This window comes from Trachurus japonicus, chromosome 1 (genome assembly GCF_045865225.1).
Source record: "Trachurus japonicus isolate A0001 chromosome 1, Traja_1.0".
NCBI lineage: Eukaryota > Metazoa > Chordata > Actinopteri > Carangiformes > Carangidae > Trachurus > Trachurus japonicus.
Window position 1 is genome coordinate 11,047,935 of NC_140907.1, and position 22,091 is coordinate 11,070,025.

At 42.8% G+C, this 22,091-nt stretch overlaps 2 protein-coding genes across 2 annotated transcripts in view; both read left to right on the plus strand.

The window, feature by feature from the left end:
* Nucleotides 1-22,091, plus strand: part of LOC146991408 (RAS protein activator like-3-like) — a 45,147-nt gene that overhangs the window by 21,699 nt on the left and 1,357 nt on the right. The gene's annotated exons all lie outside the window — the stretch shown is intronic.
* Nucleotides 1,245-21,225, plus strand: naa15b (N-alpha-acetyltransferase 15, NatA auxiliary subunit b). The gene is made up of 20 exons (XM_085769530.1): nucleotides 1,245-1,377; nucleotides 6,832-6,916; nucleotides 7,013-7,117; nucleotides 8,594-8,751; nucleotides 9,342-9,476; nucleotides 13,168-13,321; nucleotides 13,519-13,638; nucleotides 13,733-13,828; nucleotides 13,990-14,096; nucleotides 14,416-14,488; nucleotides 14,582-14,751; nucleotides 14,843-14,995; nucleotides 15,818-15,946; nucleotides 16,059-16,272; nucleotides 16,409-16,602; nucleotides 16,696-16,804; nucleotides 16,910-17,008; nucleotides 17,096-17,239; nucleotides 18,073-18,170; nucleotides 18,656-21,225. The coding sequence occupies exons 1-20, from the start codon at nucleotides 1,324-1,326 to the stop codon at nucleotides 18,851-18,853; spliced, it is 2,595 nt and encodes an 864-aa protein (XP_085625656.1). The 5' UTR covers nucleotides 1,245-1,323; the 3' UTR covers nucleotides 18,854-21,225.

Consider the following 22,091-nt stretch of genomic DNA (forward strand, 5'->3'; position numbering starts at 1 on the left):
AGATTAATCAACATGTCAAACAATAGATGGGCGATTCCACCAAAAGAGTGCCATTTCTGTCCCCAGCATATTACATGTATAAAAACATGTAATAATATAATATAAATTGCATTTAATTAATAAACAAAGCACCATACACATGAATCACTGTAGAAATTAAAGATATATAATTTTTAATTACTATAAAAAGGCTTTCAAAGCACTGAAACATAGCCTTTGTTGCATGTCCCCAGAGCCAAACGCTATAGTTTACCACAATGCATTATGAATAAAATCCTTCTAAAATCTCATTGTTTTTGCATATTAGTGTGACTTAATATTATATCTACACTTATATAACATTTTTTAAATTAAAACCTAATTATATTTTGGTTAAAATTCACATTTTAGTCCTGTCCCCAGGTTTTCACTCAGTGCTGTTACCGGAACACATTCTACACTCTAAAAGTTTTGGACCATTCCACCAGTGACATGTTCTGCTGGAAGTGACATCATTTAGGTCTTTTGAAAGTCATGGGAAGACCAACATTAAATTCTGTAATTTGTTTTTCCTGAAATTGAATGATATTCTATGTCAGGGTCCGTCACTCTTAAAACTCATTCCTGTTACCTAAATTATCTCTAGACAGTGTTTGTTGATATCAAAAGTGAAATATTCAGTTAAATCCTCAGAATGTGCTCTGTGTGCTCAGGCTATTAGTATAGATGCTATTTGGCTAGATTTCACACAATTGCTGATTTTATGCTAAAAACTCATTGCTGTTACCCTCATTGCTGTTACTTTTTCTTCAAAAATGCAATGATAAAAGCAGCAATAAATTAAATAAAGTAGCCTGAGATTGACCAGTACTCATTTTGAATGAGTAAATGTGTATATTAAAAAATTCTATACTGAAATGGGATGAAAAATGAAGTTTAATTTTTAAGAGTTACAATGAGCAAATGGCACTCTTTTGGCGGAATGACCCAGAACAATGCATCTTTAGTGATGCTGCATCTTTAGTTTTCTGTTGTAACGTTGGTGCCCATATTAGATTTACAGCGTATATTCAGGCTGCTTTTTGTGTTAGTTCGCGCTACAATAGAAATCTACCGCCGCCATTTTGAAAGCAGCTGGAGCTTCCGTCCCATGTATGCGATACATCCATGTTCCGTCCCCACGTGAGGAGGAAGTGAGTGCGTAGAGAAAACGGAGCAATCGAGCGGAGCAGCTGAAACAGGCGAACTAAAGGGCCACCACTCCGCTCTACTTGTCTGGACTATCCGGGCTAACTTTAGCTACATGTGCTGAGGTCGAGGAGGAAACTGATCTCAACCGCAACAATGCCGACAGTTACTTTACCGCCGAAAGAGAACGCTCTCTTTAAGAGGATTCTGGTGAGTTGGTCGTTAAGGAGCCGCTTAACGACAGCAGCGGTTCTTACGGACAGATGGCGGGCTGGAAGGTCCGTCGGAGGCTCGCGGAGTGTCAGTGCAGCTCTCCGGTGTTCACGTTAGCTTCAACGGGTTAGCATAAAATGGTATCATTGAATGGGTTAACTAGCCCGGCCCTGATATGCGCTGTCACTGTAACGCGAAGCTATAACGGTTGTTCGTGACTCGCGTGGTTATTCGGACACATGTTTTTAATAGTAGTTAAAACACACCACTCATAACACACATACTCTGTGTCGGCATTGGTGTATGTAGTATGACTTAGCTCGTTAGTTAGGACAGGCCTCACCGCCTGTCAAACACAACAACCATTAACTTAGCGGCAATGCTAGGTCCCACGATGGCTAGCACGCTAGCAGTCGTGCGTGGTGGTAAATCGGCTTCTCGGTGTGCTTTTATGGACGTTGGTGGCATTTGATAGCATTTGTTGCTAATGAGATGCAAAAATACGCGGTTTTACATGCATTCAACTGCACCTTTTATCTGGTGCCAACCCCGGGCCATGTTACCCTGCCACCCCGAGCTCAGCCCCCTGGTTGGCCATTTGACGTTAGCTAACCGGCTAACATTAGCCAACGAGATATCTTTATGGGAACAGACTTTAGGTGACTGTCAGTCCACATCTGTGTGTGTGTATGTGTGTGGGGTGGACAACGGGCTGCACACATTACCACCGCCGGTCTATGTTGGATGTAGACGAGCTGTTAGTGCATGTGTGAAGACAAGGGGAATAAGGGGAGGACCGGCGTGATTGTGTCAGCAAATCTGAATGTGCTTCAGGCCTGCTAGCAACCCACCCATCATCCGTCCACCCCACTCTTCCGTATTGGAGTCCTTGTGTCGCCCCGCTGTTTAGCTATCCGCACACAGTTTTATGTAGGTCAGAGAAATCGTCGGGCAGGTGCGGATAGATTGAGCTCTAATTTTTGCAGTGTGACAGTAACTGAACTGTCTATGAACTCAGCGTAGCTTTTGCTGCACAGAAGTCCCCCCCCTCCACCCCCTCTCTCTGCTGCCATGCTTGTAGTTGTCAATGTGTGTTGTTCAACATCTCTGCATGGACATCCAGCTTCGTACTTTCCAGGAACTGTGTGTAAAAAAAGAAAGAAAAAAAAGGCAGTGATCAGCTAATTGTCGCCCCCCACAGAATCAGATCACTGCATGTTTCGCAATTCCTTTTGCAAAGACATTGAAGGAGGTTGGTGGATGTTTATCAACATGTTGGACTGAGAGGACTGACCTCTGGCAGGGAGAACAGACCTGTGAAGTGCACCAGAAAAGTTAGAGGCTGCGTTTTGCTGCATACCTCAGAGCAGGCACTGCTTTTTTCCCCCCTGAATCTTGATGGAAGGTATTGTTTAATGAATTAGATTGAAAGTAGTGCTTTTCACACCTCACTCCATCATTGTGGAATTTGTGCCAAACACAGTTAAATAACTTGGTGAATAGTAGTGGCGACAGGGAGCTTTTGGATAACAACACAGGAGACATTAGAGTTGAATAACTCCACCACCCCTACACTTACTGTACTTAATTCCAAATGCTTACATTTGGGACTCTACTATTTTTCCTTTTAAAGTGGTAGTTACAGATTCAACAATTATGGTATTTTTAATTTATGCATGAACATCTGCAGGAATTTGTACAGTATAATGTTGGCATTTTTAGAGTTAATAAAATCTTAAATTATTTTAATTTTCAACAGTTAAAAAAGAAAAATCTGAGTTACTCTTTAAATTATGTGTGTTTCCAGTAAAGAGGACTAAAATAATTTTATCTGGTAGGTAGAGATTGATGTGTGAATAAAATTACCGTTATCAACTTCCCTGCAGTGGGAATGTGATACGAGTCTTGAAACAGTTTTCTCCCTGGCTGTAGTTGGGAGATGACCACACCCCTCTTTTATTTTTTGCTTTCCCAGACTGGGTGCCCAAATGCATTATTAGAAGTTGGCAATTTTCCAACTTTTGGTTGGCAGTGGAGTTGGATGAGTTTCCATTTTGCTCATTTGGGGACAGGGGGGACAGTTTCTCCTCCTGTTAGCCTGACCAAATGTTGGACATTTCATCATTACTATTATAGAAGCGATGGTCATCAACACTTCATCACACTTTTCTTTTTGCATGAAGGGGTAAATGCACAGCATCCAACTTGGAGCTCTTCACTTCTCTCTGTTAAAATATTAGAATAGGCAAAGTAATGAAGTGAAAAACACAACTCTGATACAGTTCATTTGAGTAATGTAGATATAAAAGGAAACTGCCTCATAACTGACAATTGTAGAACCCTGACTCAAAGGAGTGTAAATCACTATTACTGTGTAGTGTCTCTTCACTTAAACCTGGAAGGATGTGATACTTAAAACTGCATCCAGGTATTTCATTTAATTTGACTCATACCTGTAGCAGCATGCCCCTTACTTTCTGTCCTCGTTACAATTACAAGATCATTACAGTGAGACTTTCACTGGGAGTTTAACTGCAGGTTAAGGTTCTACCAGGACTGTCTAAGCGTACTATGTACTACTAGTGTTAGGGCTGATGGCGTAAATATCTGACTAGGTGGTGAAAAGCTCGTGAACATGAATACCTCAACCAGGCTGAAACCCAATCACCATAATCTTCCCCTTCACTACCTTTTTTCCTCCAACATGTCATGAAAGTGGCACCGGTGCTTTCGGTGCGAGCTGTGATTTGTGTTTACCTCTAACTCTACTGTTTTGTCCCTCTGGCTCCTTGCAGTGATCCCTGCAGCTCGCAGCCACTGCTCAGACACATTCTCTGTGTAACTCAGGGGGGGTGGTGGTGGGGGGGTGAGTTATTTTGGGTGAAGTAGAGAACATGCTGGATAAGCACAGCTGCTGGTGTTAATGTTGCTAAAATTACATTAAATATGCAGCACTGTATGCGAGACTGTTGTAGTAGTAGTATCGGTATACGTGCATAATGCAACTCTTTGAATAGTCATTTTGTGGTCAACACTGCTGACAGCACACTGTCTATTGTTGTCTGTGTCAGATTGTGATAGAGGTAATGTGTTCCAGTGATGAAGACTTTTGTTTGTAACAGCTGAAGTGGAGATGCAGTGATTCTAATTATATGTATTTTTTTATGATCATTTCGTAACTGGTTTTCTTTTCAACTGCTGTAATTTGACTAAACACACTATGAAATAACTAGACAAAGGGTAAACAAAGACATGTGATTGAAGAGTTGTAAAACTACTGCGTTATTGTTAGTGTGACCATTGAATGGTGCATGCCTATAAATGTGATGGACACAGAATTGGATACATGTGAGACGGATCAGGTGGTCACCATTGATGGTCAATCAAACTGAAAAGTGGCTGATTGTATTCACCAGCTAGTGATTGGTGCATATCTGGTCTAAACTGTACGTCATACATCACATGTAGCACTTTTTTCGGCACAGAAATATAATCCCCTTTTCAAATTAAAAAGTGTTTTAAAACCTTGGATTGGGAAATAGCTTATATAAGTGAGTTAAGTGAGTGTAACTGTATCAGCTCGTACGGTTCCTGAGCGGTTTGACTGTTAACACTACATTCAGCATACTTTAGTGGATATGTGCTGCTTGACTTTAACGGGGCTGGCATGGCTTACTGGATGCCTTGTGCATTCTTGGCATTATTTCTCTAAATGTTAATGACAGTGAAGCCGCAGGTCATCCACTACACACGGTGTAAAACTCACTGGCTCATGTTAAATGTCATCTTTTCTCTGTGGGAAGAAAAAGCACAATTGTAGTAGTTGTTTTGTTCATTATTTTTCCGTGGAAGGACGAGGTTTTTATTAGTCAAGACTCAATGCAACGCTGAGACCTTGTGCATGCTCGTCAGTGGGTGGACTATAGAATAACTCATGGTAATGGGGGGGGTCGATAAATAAGATGCTGGTGACAAGGTTGTGCTGTTGATAGGGGATGTGTGGGCATGTGTGTCCATGAGCCCCTTAAACCAGAGCAGTTGGTCCTTTTATGTATGTATAGTGGTATGCAAAAGTGTGGGCACCCCTGGTCAAAATTTCTGTTAATGCCTTTTGGAGATGATTTCAGCTTCCACTTGCTTAACTGTTCACATTAAGTTACAATATCATTTCTATTTTTTTATTTTCATCTTTTACATTTTTAAAGGGGAACTACACAAGTCGAGTTGCTTTTCCTCTGTTTTGCTAACCCTCCTCTCAGCCATGTGCATTTGTTGACAACAAAGCCGGCGAGAAATCAATCAATAGACCGGTACATAACGTTATGTATCATATACGATGTTACGACGTGTATATATCGGTAGTCTTATCTGTCATAAACAAGGGGCAGTTATGGGGCACGTTTGTGTTGTGGTGACAAAGGGGCAGCGGCGCTGATCTTGCAAGGTTGGTTTTCTGCCAAGAGACGCCAGGTGGAAGACAGAGAGCCTCCATTCTCCCTGGAACAAGTTAAAAGTCATTTATTAAACCATCACAATTACGCCAAAGCTGTTTAATTAAGGCACAAATGTAGCACAGTTAAGATAAAAATCCTGCATAGTTCCTCTTTAAAATGACAGAAAAGGAAAAGCAGCAAAGGTTTGACCACCCTGCACCTAGTAGCCCCCCCCCCCCCCCTTTTGGAAACTCACAAAATCACAGTGTGTAAATAGTAAATATCTTGTCTGATATCTTGGTCAAATTTATCTCAAGAGAGCTCAAGTCTCGTGGGTTTCCCATTATTTTGCAGGCTGCTTGTTTCCCTTTTTCACTTAAAACTGTAGAAAACAAAATAATACACTGATATTGCTTAGAATATTGCAAAAGAGTGTTTCATGTTTAATGTCATGCCTTTTTGGAGATCATTTCACCTTCCACTTGCTGAACTGTTCACATTAACAGAAATTTTGACCAGGGATGCCTAAACTTTTACATGCTACTGTACGTGTGTGTGTATGTAGAAGGGTAAAGATAAAGCAGCGGTCAGGTCTCCACTGTCCTCCACGCCCATGGCTCAGCTAATGGTGTAATTCTTAACTTAGTTCAACAGTCAATTACTTTCGAATTCATTACTGACCTTTGCACCAGTCTGTGATGTCGCTGCCATCCTTTCATCATTAGTAAAGATGGTGTACACACACATCTACTATCTTCCTTGACAGCCAGTCATCAGCTGAAAAACAGAGGGAACATATTGTTTGTGCTAACCTAACTATCTTTACACCATATTGTTATGTTTTAAAGCTGTATGTGGTTTAACTACAAAGAACGTAACAAGTATGACATTTTTTAAAATGATTATTTATACCTTTTAATATGATTCTTAAAAGACATGATCTTACAATGCTCTGTTGTAATGTGACACTACTTTTTCTCTTTGTCTAATGCGGCTCCTCTCTCGTTCCCCCTGACAGCGATGTTACGAACACAAACAGTACAGAAACGGACTCAAGTTCTGCAAACAAATCCTGTCCAACCCCAAGTTTGCAGAGCATGGAGGTAAGCAGCAGCAGATGTGTAGATGTGAGGGAAAATGGGTAGTTTTCATTTACCATGTCCCTCACTGTCTCCTTTCTCCCCTTATCTCCCCCTCAGAGACCCTGGCCATGAAGGGCTTGACCCTGAACTGTCTGGGGAAAAAGGAGGAGGCCTACGACCTGGTGAGGAGAGGCCTGCGCAACGACCTCAGGAGCCATGTCTGTATCCTTACATGCGTATTTCACACACGTATTGGTGAAGGAGGTCGACTCTGATGAAGACTTTTGTAAAATTGGTGGAAGTGTGTGACGCCATAGGACCTTGAGATGCCACACATTATGGAGAGGAGCTCTTGTCTCTGTGGAGCACAGTCAGCACATCAGCTCTCTGCTGCTCTCCTCCTGCCCCCCCCCTCTCTCTCTGACTCCCAGGTCAGAGAGAAATCTGTGCTTATTTCCAGTAGATAAGCACCGTCAGACCGAGACCTGACTAAAGTCAACATGCTGCTATCCTCGTAGCTTCCCCAGTTGTTTATTTTGAGTCTATGGCAAAAACCCGTCTTTTGTATTGTGCATTCTGAGAGATGCATATTGATATATGAAGTGCTTTCTAAAAAGAGCACATGCTTCAGAACGGATCAAGCTTAGTCCAGCTAAACTGCAGTCAAACCGCACATGAAGCCTGTGGGGAGCAATAGGCAATAGCATGTGATGTTCCTTAACTCACATTGGTGGACCTCACTTCACGTAACTCATGAGTCAGTCATTCATGTGTTTTCTGTGGGATTAACTCCAGAAACTATGCATTTACTTGTGTCTCTGGTCTCATTACCGATGGGTTACTTAGAAAGCTTCTACATAAAACATCTGTGTGCAGTGTAAAAATGACAGTTTCAACAAAAATCATGACACGCAATATGTGTTTTGTTTGGTTTTGCATATAATTCAGTCTTAGTCAAAAGCTTATCTTAACTGTGGCAGCTATCTGCAATATGTGTGTGTACACACCCAGTTTTCTTTACGCATGTACACTTTTCAAATTTCAATCCGGTCTAAACTGTAACTATGAGCTGGAGCACATCAAGCAGCAGCATGGTCCGCCCTGGGTCCCCTGATGACAATGGCTTCATTGTCTTCACCTTTGCTGACTTGATGATTTAAGTGAAGGCTTTGATACTGTTTAAGATAGGATAAGAATTACTTTATTAATCCCCAAGTGGAAATTTTTATTTATTTATTTATTTATTGTTGTGTTGTTATTATATAATTTAATATAATAATCAGAATCAATTTATTTGTCATTGCACAACAACACAACAAGATTAAAAGCTAAACCTTAAAGTGCAACCACACATAGAAACAAGACAAACAATAACGGTAACGCAATCAGTGCCGACATTCAGGTCTTCAACAATCAACAATTTGATCCTGAGTATGTGTATGGATAAAGTGACAGTGGATAAAGTTTTTTTTTTTTTAAACTTACAATGTACTGTATTGAAACATTTTTTTTTTTCACCGTTACCAAAAACCCAAACAATACTAAACCCTATTCAGACTACGACTAAGATTGAACACATGTTGACACAGCTTTGAAAATGTCAGGTCACACCTTTAAACATGTGTCCTTAGAATTAGTTTGACAGTGGATTGTACGGATGGACTGTGTGTGTGTTCCTTAACTCCCTGTGTGTCCCAGGCTGGCACGTTTATGGCCTGCTGCAGCGCTCGGATAAGAAGTATGATGAGGCCATCAAGTGTTACCGCAATGCTCTGAAGTGGGACAAGGACAACCTGCAGATCCTGCGAGACCTGTCCCTGCTTCAGATCCAGATGAGAGACCTGGAGGGCTACAGGGTGAGGAGCATCAGAGGGTCGATGGCCTCTATCTGGCTGCATGATGAAGCTACTTTGAATGAAAGGGTTTAAAATGAACGAGAAGCAGATTTTAGAAATACGGCAGCTTTTCTTTTTAATACACAAATAAAACAGGCCTCTACAATTTGTGGACTACACACGCTGCCATCCTTGGCACTGCCTGGTCCAGGGAGCATTATGGTGCTGATGTGGTGTGGCTGCAGCCTATCAGCAGCCAGATATCAGGTTACAGTCAATCTCCACAATGTAGAACAGTTCCCTTGGGACTCAGTCGGGGATTTAGATGCTTATTTAGTGCAAGGTATGAAATGGCAAGATGAAAGGAACACAAATATGGATGACAGAGAAAACAGGGATGGAACGTATTATGTTTTTTTTTTTCAGTTCCCAGCTAGCAGCATCCTGGTGTCTAAACCATGAATCAGCAAAATTGCTCTTCTCCAGTTTGCTGCCAGTTGTTGCATCTTCCCTGCTCATCTCCCTCAGCCACACATCACTACGTGCAGTTGAATCTTAATTCACTCGTGTTAAAAGCTAAAACAAACCTGTGTTGACTCTTTCTCCTCCAGGAGACACGGTACCAGCTGCTGCAGCTGCGTCCAGCCCAGCGGGCCTCTTGGATCGGATATGCCATCGCTTACCATCTCCTGGAGGACTACGAGATGGCGGCGAAGATCATCGAGGAGTTCAGGAAAACACAACAGGTCAGACCCAGTCAGAGCCAGGCACTTGGAGAAAGTCTTGATATTTTCATCGTTCATAGCAACGGCAAAAAAACTGTTTAGAAGAGAGCATGCAGCGCACTGCAGCATCAGATGAGTGACGGGGCAGCTGATACCTCCTGTCATGTTGGAGGTGTCTGATTTACTGACTGATGGATCAGAGTTGTGGTGCTTTGTGACCAGTCAGTCTTCCCCTTAAAGGTATAATATGTAGGAATTCCCCCATCTAGCGGTGCGGTTGCATATTGGAACGTATTCTTGATGTTGCGTTCACGTGAAATCGGGCAGACGTCAGACAGACAACAGACGCTGCATGTAACAGGATAAACAAGCCTCTATGTCAACAAGTGGTCCGCCAGCACGAGGCAAAACAATACAAGCGTGACAATATGTTGTCATGGTGATGTCATATTGTTTACCTGACCCACGTCTTACCGTCTTTCTCTCGTCGAGTAAAATGACATCTGGTTGGTTTATCAACAGCGTCATTCAGGTGCCTGACTGCACCTGAATGCAACATCAGTGCCTCTGTCCTTCCTCACACTACACAGTGGTGACAGTTTTAACAGGCGCTACCTGGAAAACTTTCTCCCCGAGCAGACAGCTCCGGTGAGTTTCTGTGGTTACCTACGGTTTTCGGTGCCCCCCCCCCCCTTACTGTATGTATTTTTAACGACTTGTAACAACTCATTCTAAGGTACGAGAAAGCTTTCATTTGTATGCGGGTGTGATTCGACTTCCGTGAAATACGTATTTATGAAAGACATATTTGATTTTTGCTAATAAAAAGCCAAATAAGTTACATACTGGGGCTTTAAAGACCCCCTCCGATGAAAATTGTGTTTTCCATGTTGTTCACATGTTCCTGTGGCATTTTTGGGAGGAAAGTACCGTATTTTCCAGACTATATGTCGCACCGGGGTATTAGTCGCATCTGTCAAAATATATGTTGCGAAGAGGAAAAAAACATATGTAAGTTGCATCGGTGTATAAATCGCATGCATTTTTGAAACAGTTATTTCATTGGAATCCAAAAACAAACATTTAATTTGGAAAGACTATTCAGTTAGTCTCTACACAATAGCCTAAAACAATTCCACCAATCAATTGCCCTATCAAAACTGAAAGGCTGGATAGCTTGGTGTATGACCCGCCACGTTTTTTTTTTTTCCAGTCTAGCGGCCTGTCACAGTCTGGTTTGGGTCCACTATAGTCTCTCACCAAGAGAAGGGGGTCTTGGGTGCAGAGCAGCGCTGTCTCCGCCCACCACTCGGAGGTGCATTGCTAATGAGCCGCTGGTGCTCTGCCCTGGGAAATGGCACAGGATTTGTGATTTTGGCTAAAAACTTCATAATCACAATTCAAAGATCACTGAAAAGTCTTTAAAATAACTAAAGAGGATGGTTGGAGGGGGTCTTTAAAGGAGTTTTGAACATGGGCGTTGTCTTGGTCACCTCTGCATCGTCACAACCACAGCTCTCTCTCTCTCTCTCGCTCACTCGCTCTCACGCTCTCCGTGCCGTGATCCTGATAAGACCAGTCTGCTTCCTGCCTTTGTATCAACTAAATAATACAACAAACTGGTGTGAAAAGACAAATGCACATATACCCAGTGTCTGATGCTGAGTTTTCCCCAGTGGCAAAGATCCAGAAGTCCACCCAGTGGCTCCAGTCACTTCTTATTGTCGCTGGTGGTTACTGATAGTGAAGCCCATCTCAGAACCTATTAAGTTCACCCAAGGGCAATTTTACATCATGGTTTTTGTCAGCGCCTGCAACTACTAACATTGCTTAGCATTGTGATGCCATTTCCTCACCAGTCAGGTTGCTGGTCTTTGTCTCTCTGCCTGACTTTCCTGTCTCTCCCAGCGTACGGTTGATAGTTCTACTTGGCAACTTGATTGGTGAGGAAATAGCCAGGATTCCTTTCCTCGAGCCCAAGATACTTTCAGCAAGTCGCGGCGGTCCTCTGTTGCTTGGTTACAGGTTTGACGGTATATCACGGTAGAAATGCCAGACGGTTAGCATTACTGTTTAAATTTTAATTACCACTTTAACAACGGGTGACTGCCGAGGTTAATTACTCTGGTTAATTCCACTCGCATTCGGTTCTGTACAGCATCAACAGTGTGTGCAGACAGCTTGGTGGGTTTGTTATGTGCCATTCAAAACAAGGCGACAGCGCTGCTCTGGAGATTTTTCATGCTGCTTTCAGACACTGAGGACAAATAGGAAATTACAGTTCCCTGGATTGCAGAGTGGTTCATGCAGTGGTAACACCCAGTGCTGCTACCGGTCCCTGATGATCAGCTTATTTGGTCATTGCATGATTTCAATGTGTGGATGCAAATATCCACTTGATGAAATTATTCCAGATTGTGTTTCATGTTTTCATTGTGTTTGCATTTTAACCTTGATGGTAACTGATTATCCACATCACATCATCCACTGATTTTCCCTACTGTTAAATGTCAATATTACACGTCTTGTTCGTGAGATAAAAACGCCCCAGAATCACATCTAGTATTTTCGGAAATCTAATGTGCCGTGGACAAAAAAAATGTTGGCATCAACTTGGTGCCAAAGTATCAGCTCTCATCAGATCCCAACTATCAATTCAGCACAAGTGCAATCTGAGTCATTTCAGACAATCAGAAAAGCTCTCGCAGCACAACATGCAGGGAGAGAGATAACAAGTACAAGGCTGGGGTGAAGAAAATTCTCTTATTATCAGTTCATAAAATCCAAGATTGATTTTTATCAATAAATACATTTTCCTGCAGCTAATGCACCACAGGTGTGAAGCTAGAATCTTGTGAACAACGCCAGTTTTTCTTGAAACGATAAAATTAAATAAAATCCACTTAAAATCTATGAACATTTTTATCTCTACAAAAACCCAGTCACTAAAGCATGTGTAATGCAAGAGATCTAAGAAAAACAAAAGAAATGGTCAAAGTTGTCACACAGACATTGAAAGTGTATTGATTGATTTCCATATGTCAACCAACATACCTTCCACCTCTAAAGCGTCCAGTAGCTTCTGGTTGTATAGTGACTGAAATCATTACCTGTACTTCAGTAGGAATGGGCATTTTAAGTCAATTAAAAACTGCAGAGCTGGACTGAAGTCAGATGTGCAAGAAGAGGTTGTGAAGATCTGCGCTACTGTTGCATCTGTTATTGTTTAAGATGCATGTCTAAACTGTTGGTCATGTGAAATAGAAAGTACATTAATGTTACTGCTTTAGATCCATCCTTAAAAATTAATAATGCTCTAGGTTAGCTCTAGGTTAGAGGAGCTACATCATAAAGCGTTGGTTCTCTGAGAATCTCCTTTATGTCCAGGATATTATAAGTAAGATATCTCTTTGAATCGAAATTAAATTGATTCAGCAAATCATGGCAATATCCAGCCTCAAGAAAAATGTATTGTCATTGAAGTAAACCCATGTGAGACCATCTCTTCTAGCTGCATTTATAATCTGAGCAACAGTGTTCTGCAAAAGTAATATTCAGCGTATGAGCCAGTAACAAACTGTCTTAACTCATATCATTCATTCTGTCTCTTGTTCAATAAGCAGGACAATGAAACATGGCTGAAAATGAGAAGTGTTACATATTCTACGTCTGATGCTGAACGTCACTCCCTCCTTTTGTGTTTGTGGTCCAGACATCTCCAGACAAGGTTGACTACGAGTACAGCGAGCTGCTGCTCTACCAGAACCAGGTCCTGAGGGAGGCAGGCCTCTACAAGGAGGCCCTGGAACATCTGTCCAACTACGAGAAGCAGATCTGTGATAAGCTGGCAGTGGAGGAGACTCGAGGTGAGCCTTCTGTCAATGCTCCACTCAACACCTGATGATTCAGCCTCTCGTGCTCTTTAGTTGCATCATACCAGCTGCATCACACTTAAACGGTGTTGATACGGAGAGGATTGTAGTTAAAATTGAAGCTTTGTTGGTCGACTTTGAGCTTCTAACAGTTCACTCACTCGAGCATCTTCTCCTCTCCACCTCTGTAGGAGAGTTGCTGTTGAAGCTGGAGCGTCTGGACGAAGCCACAGAGGTCTACCGCCGTCTGCAGGAGAGGAACCCAGAGAACTGGTCCTATTACCGCGGCCTGGAGAACGCCCTCAAACCAGGTGTGACACACTTCCTTCTAGCATCATCCTCTCATCACTGTTGGCTGAAATATCTACATGAACCCAAATCTACAACTTTGTACTGACTTTCTAGGCGGCGTAGAGGAGAGACACAAGATCTATGAGGACGCCTGGGAGAAGTTTCCCAAAGGACTCGTTCCTCGTCGGCTGCCGCTCAACTTCCTCTCTGGTGAGAGCAATGATACATCTCCTCTGCTTCTACTTAATCTAGTATCAAACAAATGGCTTTGGTGGTCTGTGGCCGTTAAGTGTTTTGTCTAATGGAATGAGTAGGAATGAACTGTGTGGAAGGTTTCTGATCCCGTCCCTCTCGCCCCTGTTTGTCTGCAGGTGAGAAGTTCAGAGAGTGTTTGGACAGGTATCTGAGGATGAACTTCAGTAAAGGCTGTCCGCCCGTCTTCACCACACTCAAATCACTGTACAACGACAAAGAAAAGGTGAGAGTCTGCTGACTGATGTGTGTCACTGTGACACTCTGTCCTCTCTTCATTCGTAACCAGCTGACACGTACCGAGGTCAAAATGAAGGAAAGATGCTCAGTAAATGATGAGGAAATAGTGATGAAATATAATATTTCTGTTCAGCTGTTTCTATACAGATGAAGGGAAAAGATTTAACATTTTATGCAAAATAATTGCGGTCAGCTCAAATAATTGCGACAGGCCTAAGTGTGTTAGATCAGATACTCTGAAATCCTCTGTCCCTTCCTGCAGTGCATGAGCTCATGAAGTTTGTCTTCCTTTTTTTCCCCCTCAGGTGGCCATAATAGAGGAGTTGGTGGTTGGCTATGAAACCTCATTAAAAAGCTGTAGAATGTTCAGCCAGAACGGTGAGGAGGGAAATCAAGATTGTGATGAAGTTAGTCCTTAGTATTAAAATGCTTTGGTCACATGACTTACAGGATGTGCTTGCACTGTCACAGATGATGGAAAGGAGGAGCCACCGACCACGTTGCTCTGGGTGCAGTACTTCTTGGCACAGCATTACGACATGGTGGGCCAGCAGACTCTGGCTCTAGATTACATCAACGCGGCCATCGAGAGCACGCCCACGCTCATCGAGCTCTTCCTCATCAAAGCCAAGATTTACAAGGTGACACATCCTGTACATTTGTTAACCGTCGGCGTGTGTGACCAGAGAATTGTATTCCTGACCGTGGCGTCTGCCTTCCGTCTTCCCACAGCACGCTGGGAACATCAAAGAGGCCGCTCAGTGGATGGACGAGGCCCAGGCTCTAGACACGGCCGACAGATTCATCAACTCCAAGTGTGCCAAGTACATGCTGAAGGCTGGCATGGTGAAAGAGGCGGAGGAGATGTGCTCCAAGTTCACACGGGTGAGAGAACCACGTCCACAGATCAGAGAGGGTTTCTGAAAACAAAAGTCAGGGATGGATTTCCTGCTAAGTCTGTTGATGAATCCTGTGGCCCTGGGAGTGTAAATCACTGAGGCTGGATCTGTCCTTCACTTATTATTGACTGAAGGCCCAGACAGGGTTACACAGAGCGACTACAGCAACTTATTAATAATATATACTGATTATATTATTTTACATACAGTTTAAAAATATTATTTTACATACAGTTAAAAAATAAATGAGAGCAGAGTATGATTGGAAACTATAAACAAGATTGAATTTACATATTTTTGCTGCCTTGCTTGTAACCTACCTCTAAAAATATATATTTTTTAAATGTATTTATTGTATAATCTGCTGATTATTTGTCTGGATTCATTTGATGATTATAGGCTCATTGTTTCCTTATGGGCTATTGGTTTAATATATATAAATATTGATATGTTTATGCTTAGTGTCTGCAATGCCATTTTTGGTGACATCAGAAATTCAAAATGGCTTTAAAGGGTAAATTAATGGGAAGATTGAGGGGTAGGCATTTATAAGCTTAATAGCTTAAACCTACAATTTTTTGATCTTCAAAATAACATGAAATCTTGAATGTCTGACCTATGTGCACATGATCGAACAACCTAAGCATTGGCAGGAATGATCAGTGAGTTCACATACAGGCTGGATCTGAACAAGCCAGCAGATTCCTAGACAAAAATAAACAAAAATAATGTCTCGGTGATGAACGAGTGTCAAAGTAACATGTTGATGTGTTATTGTCTTTGCTCACCGCTGTGTGTCTCTGTTCAGGAGGGGGCCTCGGCAGTGGAGAACCTGAATGAGATGCAGTGTATGTGGTTCCAGACAGAATGTGCACTGGCCTACAAGACTATGAACAAGTTCGGGGACGCCCTCAAGAAGTGTCACGAGATCGAAAGGGTCGGTACATCTCATCATCATGACGAAGCCTTGTTCTCCTTTTTATTTGTCACATCCTTTTATTCTATTATTATCTTTTAACTTTCATCTCCCCTCCTCTTCTCCTCATCAGCATTTTGTGGAGATCACAGACGATCAGTTTGACTTCCACACCTACTGCATGAGGAAGATGACGCTACGCTCCTACGTGGACCTACTGAAGCTGGAGGACGTGCTGCGGATGCATCCCTTCTACTACAAGGCCGCCATCACCGCCATCCAGATCTACCTGAGCCTCCACGACAATCCCCTGACCGACGACAGCAAGGAGCTGCAGGCCGACACCGGTGAGAGGACGGGGAGTTAGAACACAGGGACTGAAGTCAGATGTGGACCGGACCGGAGAGACACTTTGTTGTTCAAAAGTAAAACATTAGAGCAGCGATCCGTCATTAACGCCACTCATCATTTGTTTCCCCCCAGCGAATCTCTCTGACAAGGAGCTGAAGAAGCTGAGGAACAAGCAGCGGAGAGCCCAGAAGAAGGCCCAGCTGGAGGAGGAGAAGAAGAACGCCGAGAAGGAGAAGCAGCTAAAGAACCAGAAGAAAAAGAAGGAGGACGACGACGAGGAGATCGGAGGGCCCAAAGAGGAGCTGGTTCCAGACAAACTGGTCAAGGTAGGTGTGGGATAAACCACCAGCTGAATCTGTGAAGCCCCCAGTGGGAGTCTGTTTCCTGACGTTTCCTCCGTCTCTGTGTGACGCTCACAGGTAGAAAATCCACTGGAAGAAGCCGTCAAGTTCCTGATGCCTCTCAAACACCTGGTCAAAGACAACATCGACACACACCTGCTGGCTTTTGAGATCTACTTCAGGAAAGGTGAGCACACACACCTGTTTTTTTTGTTTTGTTTGCTGCATGTTGTTATCGCATCTCTTTCTTTGCAGTTGTCCTTTCCACACTGACCATCCTGCTTCCTTTCAGAAAAATACCTGCTGATGCTCCAGTCAGTGAAGAGAGCGTTGGCCATCGACCCAGACCACCCATGGCTACACCAGTGTCTAGTTCGCTTCTTTAAAGGGGGTAAGATGATCCTCTTTGTTGCTTTCTACACTCCTCCATCCATTGTTTTTGGTCAGTGTCTCATCCCCCTCTCCTCCTGTCCTTCAGTCTCGGAGAGCAAGGAGCTGCCGGAGGTGGTCAGGACAGTGCTGAAGCAGGAGATCACCCGGCTGTTTGGAGATAGCAATGCTAAGAGCTTCAACCAGGCCTACCTCACCAAGCACTCCGACTCCATACCACACCGACTGGCTGGTAGGACACACACACACACACGTCTTCCTTTTCCACCTGTTGAACTCATGAATAGGCGCGTTTCCATTACCCCTAGATGGCTTAATGGCTTTTAACACCTTGCCAGGAGGACTACAGTCCTTTACATTTATTATGTTCATTAATGTGCACTGTCCCCCTTAAACAAATAAATGAAATAAGAAAAATAAATTAGCAAAACCCAAATATCACAATAAAAAACAGGTAATGGAAACGCCTACTTTAAAAAAAAACCTCTCAAATATTACCAGAACATTTTTACGCTCATGAGGTGGTTTTTCAGACGTGCCGATATCAAAGTGTATCGCAAAAGTGTAATGGAAACACTTTTTTCGCATTTACACGTCACTCCAGGTCTGATCAGATATGATCCTGTTGGAGAAAGAGGGAGAGTACAGGGAAACAGAAAAAAATACCGTCTCCCGCCGAGTAGTGCTAGTGAAAAAGGGCCAGTAGCTAACATGCTGTGCTGCCCTTTACATTGGCCAAATAAAAAAAGTGTAGAAAAGTGGATAAGTGTGGCCTGACTTGGAAACACAACAGTTGCATATTGTTCCCATGTGTTCTTGTTTATTTCTTGTACACAGGGTTGTCTTCTCTTCCTCTGTCCCTCTGCTCAGTAAACAATTGTGTAGCACTGAAATCCCACTCCCTTTCACACATGTTCTTTCTCAAAATAATCGTACTTTTCACACACCAGAAAAAGAAAAAGTAATTTCTCCTTTTGTGTTTAGTTTTTGAAAAAGGATTTCACACACAAACTGTCCCCCAGACTCACAGACACTCTTCTGCTCCTCTGTCTGTCTCTCCTGCAGCTGCTAAGATGATGGCGTACCTGGACTCGTCGACAGAAACAAAGGCAGCGGAGCTGGCCACTGCACTAGACGAGTCGCTCAACAACAGAACCATACAGGTGTGTGTTCAGGGACTTACTCCCTCTGTTTCACTCCACTATTTCAGCTAAGGATTCCTATGCAAGTATGGAAATGTCTGAAATTGGATTTTATACATTTCCAGGTCTGGAAAAGTTTGGAAAATGGAAACTATTGGATGGAAATATATTTATCTTAATACCTATCTGGGTTTGGTCTTATATGAAATGATTTGGGTTAATTATAATCTCCTGGAAATTATTTGGTGACATAATGGCATACAAATTCAGAATAATGAAAACAAACAATTAATTTATTTAAATTATACACATCTATTTATGCCAATGTCAAAAAATATTAGAATTTTCTTTTTTTACCAAGAAGTCTGGAAATAAGAGTCTGGAAAAAGTATGGAATTTTGACATTTAAAATGTGTAGGAGCCCTGAGATAAACAGTTGCTGGATTCGGCTACAAATGCTTTTTTTTTTTACCAACTCCTTCTCATGTGTGTCCCCCTCCCCCCAGATCTGCACAGAGGTCCTGGAGTGTCTGCGGACCGGCGTCCTGGGCGACTGTAAAGAGCGCGTGGAGGCGTACCGCGCCGAGTGTCACAAGCTTTACCCCTACACGTTAGCTTTCATGCCCCCGGGATACGAGGAGAACACCAAGATCGCCAACGGAGACGTGTCCACGGAAACGGAGGAGCTAGCCAACGAGATGTGAGCAAGACAGAACAACAGCGGATGAGAAAAGGAATTGGGCCGAGCACGGAGCCTTGTGGTACGCCTGGCAGCCTTTTTGTTAGAGCCAAACGCGGGAAGCAAAAATGGGTGTTTTGTTCTTTGGCTCATCTTAATAGGGTCTGACCTGGCATGGCTTGGCTCTCTCCCACATGGTGAAAATCAGGACTGTGTGTGTGTTGAGGGCATGTGTATCCGAGTGAGTGTGTGTGCGTGCGTGCGTGTGTGCGAGTGCATGTGTGCAGTTGTGTATATTAGCGGGAAAGAGGGTGGGGGCGGGGGGGGAGAGGGAGATAACAGAACGGCCATTTTACTTTTTTAATCAAGCTGACAACCATGCTGAATATGAAAAACAAACAATAGCTAATGGCAAAACTGTTGGGATGAGCTGGGACACGGACTTTCAGTTTCCTCAGACGATCGGTAACGGCAACGGCAACCACTCGAGTCCGACTCGGTGCTGCTCCGACACACACGCCTGTCGCATAACTGTTGTTCCCTTATTTTTAAGAAAAAAAAGAAAAGCTAATTTAAATGAAAATAGGACACAACTGTCACCGGGGGGGACGGGAGACCGAGCTGAGTGGATCTGATCCCCGACAGATCTGTAGGAAGCTGAGGAGGAAGAGTCGATGAGGACCTTTTTTTTAAAAAAAAAAGTAGTTAACGGAGGACGTCCAGCGGCCACAGGTGCATCTGTATCTGCTGTTAATGCTCCAGTAGAGCTACAGGTCTACATGTGGCAGTGCAGTAGGGGTGAGGGGGGGGGCGGGGGGGCCACAGCCCAGAGAAAGTGGAGAGAGTTGCCCTCACATGTTAACAGTTTGACTGTGCTTCCCTCATTGTTCCTGGTTCAACACGGGAATATGTAATCCTGTCTGTTTTATTCCGGAGCACCTTTTTAACACAGAATGAAGGTTGTGCGTTAGTGCTCCGTTTCCACACACATACACACACACTGCAACCCCCCCACCGACCTTTTTACATAGTTTCTGAGGAAGTTGGATAGATCTAAGCAATACCATAGACACCTTCCTGTCCTTAACGGATCACTGAAACTCTGCCTGACGACGGTCACACCTCGCCTCCCGGCAGAGTCGCCTGTGTTGCTGCCGTCGCCACCGTTAAAAAAAAAAACAAAAACGGTCCGATGCGCATTAACACGGAGACTCTGACAGTCCAAGTGGGGAAAAAAAAAAAAAACGAGCCTCCAGTACATCTCACTTCAGAGGGCTCCTCTCCGCAAAACAAACACGGCTCCTCTAAAGTTCAGCATCGAAGCCTGTTGCCCAACGATGACAGAAGCGAAAAATGTTACAAAGCGGCTAAAAAAAACAAAACAAAAAAAACTAAACATCTGGAATTTATTTTACTTCTTCTGTTCTCCCTTTTTTTCCCCCCAGTAATTTCTTTTTCTTACCCTTTTTCCTCTAATTTGGGATCTAATGTGAAAGATGAAATCTGAGATGGTGATGTATGATATCTCTGGAATTTTGTATTAAAACCAAATGAAAGAAAACAGTTGACTTCTTTGCATCTGTAATGTGTAGCCGCTGTTCCCCCTCACTTAGCTGCTGGTGTTGTGAAAGGGAGCGTTGGCGCGGATCAGTTTGGAGCCATCACACACTTGGTCCTCAGATGTAGCCACTGTACATAAAACATTAGGTTTATTAGCTGAAAGGTTTTCTATTTACAACCCACTTAAAGACGGAGCTAAATCGGCCTAAACTGGTTGTTATTCATCTCCAGTTTCATTCTGATAAATATTTAAAAAGAAAAAAAAAAACACTAAAGGTGATTTCATTATCCGGGATGCAAATGATTTTCATATTTTCTTTTCTCATACATTGTTTGTGAACCACGTCTTCTCCGCTGAAGACAAAGATCAGCTGTGTAACTGTGGCCTCCAGGGAATCAGTTCAGCTCTTCACTTTGCCACTTGTTCGATTGTCCCCTCTGCACACACACTAATTCATAACAATTTTATTTTCCGAGGCCCAATTGTAAAGCTTATTTTTTGTCATATTGCTAAGTACATGCATGGCCTGCAAATACAAAGTTCCTTTTAACATTTTGCTCTTTTGTTTGTTAGAATAACATCTTCTGGCATGTTAAAGAACAGAATTTGTATTGGACCGTTCCTTCTCTGTGTCCGACCAGGTCTGAGGACTGAGGTATAGTTGCAGGTTTTTTGGTAGACCAGGATTGTACCAAATACTCAAAGCATAGATTCAATCTGCTGTAATCTGTTCAGACTGGGTCTCTGGGCTTCCCGCTGTGATGTTTTGTATCAACACTGGCATAGATCCCAAATGTTAATAAAAAAAATCCAGATGTGGATCATTGTTACAACAATCTTTTTGGACTGACAATTTATTTGTGAGAAACTTACCGACATGTACCTGTACATACAGTAAAGAGCTTGTTGAAGACAGAAACATGACTAATGTAAATCTACCAGCAGGGGGCAACACAGGTGGGAGGGTGAAGGCATGAATGTGGAGTTGGTAATAAACATACAAACTCCACACAGAAACACCTCAGGCTGTATGTAACTGCTCTCATATACTATATACATACACACGAGAGCAGCTTATACACTACTAAAACTGAATTTTGCAGATAAAGCATCTAAAATCAAAAATTTCAGAAAATTAGTGTAATTTAGCATCAGCTCATAATTAACGTACATAAAGCCCAGACACCCTTAGTTTGTCTTCATCACATATTGCAACCAGCTCGATGCTAAACTGTCCCTCTCAGGTTCACAACCTGCTGCGGTGAGAAGCTCACAGGTCATAACTGATCCCTAATCAGCTGAAATCCCACATTTCATAAGAGAGAAGGCAGATGTGGAACATCTACGCTACAGGCTCAGCAATGACACTGTCCACTGTCATTAACCTGGGGGATTCTGACAGGTTCAAATATTCATAGTCTCAGAGATGGAACTTCAGCCAATAACAGCCAGCCAGCTGACAAAAGCTTGATTACAGTAATATTAAAATCCAGGGTCGGGGGTGGGGCCTCTCATTAAGGTTTCTCTGTATTTCTCCTGTTAAATGAACATGATGTAAAAAGGTCATTTTTTTTATGACACACAAACATTCATTGTCAGGTCTAAACACAGTGTTAGACATGTCTGATACAGAATGATAAAGGAAACATGCACAACTCAGAAAAAGTTAGTGATATTTAACTTTGGGGTAATTTTTTTAATG

Bases quoted from the DNA above. Each gene is read 5' to 3' on its own strand.
- naa15b (XM_085769530.1), top strand. From the start codon at position 1,324: ATGCCGACAGTTACTTTACCGCCGAAAGAGAACGCTCTCTTTAAGAGG. The intron at 15,947-16,058 runs GTCGGTACATCT...TCTCCTCATCAG, and splicing joins AGTGTCACGAGATCGAAAGG to CATTTTGTGGAGATCACAGA. The intron at 17,009-17,095 runs GTAAGATGATCC...CCTGTCCTTCAG, and splicing joins AGTTCGCTTCTTTAAAGGGG to TCTCGGAGAGCAAGGAGCTG.